The following is a 6,000-nucleotide window of genomic DNA, read 5'->3' on the forward strand; positions in this document are numbered from 1 at the left end:
AGAGACCCCCCTGGATCTCCCCCAGCCCTGCTCACCCCCCCCCCCACAGGCATCCCTCCCCATTGAGGTGACCACGCCCACCTTGGCCACACCCACCCACTCTGCCATGACCATCACAGCCCTGCCCAACCAGTGGGCCACGCCCACCTGGCCCCCCCCAGCGATAAATAAGTGGGCTTTGGGTTGCAGTTTGGGCACTCGGGTCTCTAAAAGGTTCACCATTACTGGCTTAGGACTTAAAAACTTCGAAGTTGACGAAGTTGAGAAACGCGGTCACGCTATGATAATAAAAATGATAAAGTTGGAAGGGACCTTGGAGGTCATCGAGTCCAACCCCCTGCTCAGGCAAGAAACCCTACACCATTTCGGACAACTGGCTGTCCAGTCTCTTCTTAAAAACTTCCAGTGTTGGAGCATTCACCATCTCTGGAGGCAGGTTGTTCCACTGGTTAATTGTTCTAACTGTCAGGAAGTTTCTCCTTAGTTCCAGGTTGCTTCTCTCCTTGATTAGTTTCCCTCCGTTGATTCTTCTCCTGCCTTCAGGTGCTTTGGAGAATAGCTTGACTCCCTCTTCTTTGGGGCAGCCCCTGAGATACTGGAACACTGTTATCCTGTCCCCCCCCCCGTCCTTCTCTTCATTAACCTGGACATCCCCAATTCCAGCAACCGTTCTTCATACGTTTTGGCCTCCAGTCCTTTAACTAGAATACGGAATTGCAGAGTTGGAAGGGATCTTGGAGGTCATCTAGTCCAACCCTCTGCTCAGGTAGGAGACCCTAGACCAGTGGTTCTCAACCTGTGGGTCGGGACCCCATTTGGGGTCGAACGACCATTTCACGGGGGTCGCCAAACAACGCAGTCCGCCATTTTTTCCCCCCTTTTCCTTAGCTGTGCTACTCCCTTTGATTCGATTGGCTTTTGAAAGCCGAAGAGACTCTCTTGAATAGAGTCTAATTCTATTGGCTTTCAAAAGCCAATAGGAATTGTCCAGGCTGTCTCTGCCCTGCTGAGCCCACCAAAAGTCCCATTCTGCAAACGGTGCTGCATTTGCAGAATGTCCTCGACTTACGACCGGTTGAGTAGTCCTCGACTTACGACCGGTTGGGGGTCGCGGCATTAAAAAGGTTGAGAACCACTGCCCTAGACCATTTCAGTCATATGGCTGTCCAGTCTCTTCTTAGAAACTTCCAGTGTTGGAGCATTCCCCGCTTCTGGAGGCAGGTGGTTCCACTGGCTAATTGTTCTCACTGTCAGGAAGTTTCTCCTTAGTTCCAGGTTGCTTTTCTCTTTGGTTAACTTTGGTTAGCTCTGCATCGGTCTGGACCAGACCCACCTTTTCTGAAACGAACCACCTTTTCCACAGAGGCCACCCCTTCCCGCATGGAGGTCTGCAAACAGAACGGGCTGCTGCTGGAGTTTTCCATGAGTCGGGCGCCGGGGGAACCTACGTTGCTGCTGATCACGGCCACGGTGACCAACACCAGCCCCGGAGACATTGAGAACTTCTCCATGCAGGTGGCGGTGCCCAAGGTGAGGAGGAGGAAGAGGAGGAGGAGGAGGAGGAGGAGGAGGAGGAGGAGGAGGAGGAGGAGGAGGAGGAGGAGGAGGAAGACTGTAGGGTCCTTGGTGCTCTCTGAGTTTTCTCGCAGAGGTTTCCTGGTCCAACTAGGTAACATTGTCCAAACTACAAGGGAGGAGGGATTGTGGAGAGGAGGAAGAGGAAGAGAAGGAGGAGGAGGAAGAAGAAGAAGAAGAAGAAGAAGAAGAAGAAGAAGAAGAAGAAGAAGAAGAAGAAGAAGAAGAAGAAGAAGAAGAAGAAGAAGAAGAAGAAGAAGAAGAAGAAGAAGAAACATGTTTTTTTTGTTAGTTAAATTTGGGTCTCACCTTCTCATCTCCAGCCATTTCTGTTCACTTACAACTGCCTTCTCTTCCCTCTTCTTTCCTTCTCCTCTCCCTTTTTTCCCTTCCCCTCTTCCTCCACGTCTCCTCCCTGTCTTCTACTTCCTCTTCTTCCCCTTCCTCTCTTCTTCTTCCTCCTCTTTCCCCCTCCTCCTCTTCCTCTTCTTCCTCTCCTCCTGCTCTTCTTCACCTGATCCTTCCCCTCTCCTTTTCTACTTTCTCCTCTCTCTCTTTATCTTCACCTCTCCTTCTCTTCTTTTCTTCCACCCCTTTCTCCTCTCCTTCTCCTTTCTTCTTCTCTCCTTCTCTCTGCTCTTCCTCCTCTCCTTCCCTTTCTACTCCTTCTCCTCTTCTCTCTTCTTCCTTCTCTCCCTCTTCCCTTCTTCTCCTTCTCTTCCTCTTCTTCTTCTCCTCCTGCTCTTCTTCACCTGATCCTCCCCCTCTCCTTTTTTACTTTCTCCTCTCTCTCTTTATCTTCACCTCTCCTTCTTCTCTTTTCTTCTGCCTCTTTCTCCTCTCCTTCTCCTTTCCTCTTCTCTCCTTCTCTCTGCTCTTCCTCCTCTCCCTCTTCTTCCCTTTCTACTCCTTCTCCTCTTCCCTTTCTCTTCTTCCTTCTCTCCCTCTTCCCTTCTTCTCCTTCTCTTTCTCTTCTTCCCTTTCTTCTCCTCTCCATCCTTTCCTTCACCTCTCCCTCTTCTCTTCTCCTCCTCCTCTTCATCATCCTCTCCTTCTCTTCTCCCACGTGGTTTGACCTTCCTCTCCTCCTCCTCCTCCTCCTCCTTCCAGTCTTTCCAGGTGGAACTTTTAGCCCCCAGCAGCTCTACCGTTCCGAGCCAGGGAGGCTCCCCCATCACTCAAGTCATTCGAGTGCTGAACCCCAAAAAGGTAAGAACAGGGAGAGGGGATCGGAGAGATCGACTTGCTAAAGAACAGCGTGATCTCGTTCAGAGATCAGCTTCAAATCTGCTTCTCCCCTGGGGGCGTTGCGCCAAGGTCCTCCAGAAATCCAGATAGTCCTAAGGAGATTCTTCCACCAGGTTTTCCGCGAAGGAAAAGGCGTTTGTAAAGCCGCCATCTGGGTACTTTAGCCCCAGTTTTATCAGCCAGTGGATTAAGGCGGATTCTCCCCCCCCCCGGGTTAGGGAGGGCTTTGATCCTCTTTCTAACCCGCTCATGATTGAAGGGGAAGCTGGCTACCTGTTTGGAGACACGGAAGGGGACTTTTCCAGGCCCCGTCCCGTTCTGCATCATCACCACTGGCATCCTTCAGTCACGAGAGACTATCGTGCTCTGGAAAAAGGTCCTAAAGCAGGGCTTTTCAACCAGTGGTACGGGTACCACCTGTGGTACATTGGCACCTGGCAGACAGGACGCGACCATCCTAGAAAAGCGGTAGCGAGGGAGGGGAATGAGCTGAATCAGTGGCAGCACCGCACAAGCCTGAGCGAGAGACGGCTGGAGCTGCAGGGCTGTCAGGGCTCAGCGGAAGCGCCAGGATCAGCGCCAGGCTCCAGCTGGAGCTCGGTGCTGATCCTGGTGCTTCTGCTGAGCCCTGAAGAAGCACCAATCAGCTGGAAAGCGGCGCTGATCCTGGTGTTTCTGCTGAGCCCAGAAGAAGCGCCGATCAGCTGGAATGTTGCAGCCTCTCCAGGGTCTTCTGATTGACATTCAGATGCTTGGCGACCGATTCATATTTATGACGGTCACCGTGTCCCAGGGTCATGGGAAGTGACCCAAACCTGCTGCAACCACCCAGCAGACGGGGGAGGGAATAAAAAGCAAACAACCCCCCACCCCATCCCTGCTGCCAATCCTCAACAGAAATGCTCACAACAATGAAAACCTCGGACAGGAGGAAGAGCGTGGCCGGGCGGGTAGGCAGGTGTCTTGCTCGGCTGTGGCTTGGGGGGCACTTTTTTCAGTGCCATTGTAACTTCGGACAGTCACTAAGTGAACTGTTGTAAGTCGAGGACTACCTGTACTTTATCATTTTTTTCCTTTTTTTTATTTTTTGTCATCAAGTTTTTGACACTTTGCTAGGCGACGGGTGGTACTCGGATGTTGCCATATCCTCAAAGTGGTACAGTGGGTGAAAAGGTTGAAAAGCCCTGTCCTAAAGCAGCATCTGGTGTGGCTCAAAAGGCCGATTCGAGAATGGCAGGCCCTCTTTGCCTCAGCCTACCGCGCAAGTGTCTCTTCGAATTGGAGAAGGCCACGCTGCGTCTTTAGCCTCCGGGCTGAACGATCGGAGGTCAAGGGTTCCCAGCTGTTAATGTCCATTCCCAAGGCCTTTAGGTCCCTCTTGCAGATATCCTGATATCGCAGATCAGGTCTCCCGCTGGGGCGCCTTCCCTGCACTAGTTTTCCATCCAGGAGATCTTTCGGAATCCAACCGTCAGCCATTCTCACGACAGGCCCAAGCCAGCGTCGGCGTCGCTGTTTCAATAGTGTATACAGGCTAGAGATTCCAGCACATTCCAGGACTGCGCTATTTGGGACTTTGTCATGCCAGGTAATGCCGAGAATACGTCGGGAGACAGCGCACGTGAAAGGTGCTCAGCTTTCTCTCCTGCCGTACGTAAAGGGTCCCAGGCTCACTGCAGTAGGAGAGTGTGCTCAAGACGCAGGCTCTGTAGACCTGGGGTTGCAAACAAACCCATGCTCAGCCATTATAAGGCCTCTCCTGATCCTTCCCATCAATCAGAGGATCCTGCTTTAGCTGTCTTGTATCTGGGGAGCGAGGAGGAGGAGGAGGAAACTGTATGGTCCTTGGTGCTCTCTCTGAATTTTCTTGCAGACGTTTTCTGACCCAACTAGATGACATCATCAGTGTTAGAAGGGAGTGGAGGAAGAAAAAGGGGGGAGGGGGAGGAGGAGGAGGAGGGTGACGATGATGACGACGACAACAACGACGACTTTGGGGTCCTTGGTGCTCTCTGAGCTTGCTTGTTTCCTTCAGACGTTTCATGACCCAACTAGGGAACATCATCAGTGCTAGAAGGGAGTGGGGTTTATGGAAAGGAGGAGGAGGAGGAGGGGGGGGGAGGAGGAGGACTGAAAATGCTCTCTGAGCTTGACGGTTTTCTTGCAGACGTTTCATGACCCAACTAGGTAACACTATCAGTGCTAGGAGGGAGCAGGTTTTATGGAGGAGAAGGAGGAGGAGGAGGAGGAGGAGGAGGAGGAGGAGGAGGAAGACTGTGGAGTCCTCTGAGCTTGGTAGTTTTCTTGCGGACATTTCATCACCCAGCTAGGCAACATCATCAGGGCTCACTCTCTATTTTTCTACAAGTGGCTTGCCGTGTCACTGATGGAGGGAAGGCCTTCCTGGCGGTTCCCTAATCAAGGAATTGATTATCTAGATTCCGGTATATAAACAAAGAGCAAAACCTACATTGCCGTCATCTGATCACGGGACACCAACAAATGCAATCACATGACTGCAGGGGAGACTCAGCTGTCGTAACTTCGAATCTGCCGCGTAAACTGCCCTAGGGAGGCCTGTTGTAATTTCAAAGGGCCGCTAACTAACTCGTCGTAAGTTGAGGACTCGCCTGTACAATATAAAACACCTTGCTTTGGCTTCCGCTGGGATCCGTTTCGATTCTCCAAGCGTTTGGTTAGCGCAGAGATGTGACGTTATGCCTCTTTTCTTGTTTCTTGAACCCAGATCCCGCTCCGGATGAGGCTACGCCTTTCCTACACGCTGCCTTCTGGGGCTGTTGTACAACACGTCGAAGAACTCAACTCGTTCCCAGAGACTGCGTGGAAGTGAAGAGTAGGTTACCCAAGGAGCAAGCAGTTCCTGGAGTAATAGCTACTCCTCAGTTAGCTGGTGGTGTTTACGTTCCCTTTCAATGCTCTTTTGAATAAACACGTCTTGTTCTCCCAGAAAGCTGGTTTTGCCTGGTGTGAATGAAAACACACACCAGGTTCACAAAAGACTTCACAGGTAGTCCTCGACTTGCAACAATCCGCTTAGTGACCGTTCAAAGTCACAACAGTACTGAAAAAAGTGACCGTTTTTCATGGTAGCCTCGTGTTCACATGATCAAAATTCTGACACCTGGCTCCTATTTATGACGGTCGCAGTGTCCCTGG

The 6,000-nt window shown here is 51.5% G+C and overlaps 1 protein-coding gene across 4 annotated transcripts in view; it reads left to right on the forward strand.

The window, feature by feature from the left end:
• Positions 1–5,790, forward strand: part of AP1G2 (adaptor related protein complex 1 subunit gamma 2) — a 29,213-nt gene extending 23,423 nt beyond the window's left edge. For 3 of the 4 annotated variants that reach the window (XM_039338095.1, XM_039338093.1, XM_039338092.1), the window contains 3 exons: positions 1,364–1,530; positions 2,686–2,784; positions 5,570–5,790. In XM_039338095.1, the coding sequence (XP_039194029.1) occupies positions 1,364–1,530; positions 2,686–2,784; positions 5,570–5,674 (371 nt within the window). In that variant the 3' untranslated portion in view covers positions 5,675–5,790. The remainder of the gene's footprint in view (positions 1–1,363; positions 1,531–2,685; positions 2,785–5,569) is intronic. The other variant, XM_039338094.1, reaches the window with a different exon arrangement.
• Positions 5,791–6,000: the final 210 nt, after the last annotated feature.

This window comes from Crotalus tigris, unplaced genomic scaffold (assembly GCF_016545835.1).
Source record: "Crotalus tigris isolate CLP2741 ecotype Arizona unplaced genomic scaffold, ASM1654583v1 scf7180000017690.20705106771:4171800, whole genome shotgun sequence".
Classification (NCBI taxonomy): Eukaryota; Metazoa; Chordata; class Lepidosauria; order Squamata; family Viperidae; genus Crotalus; species Crotalus tigris.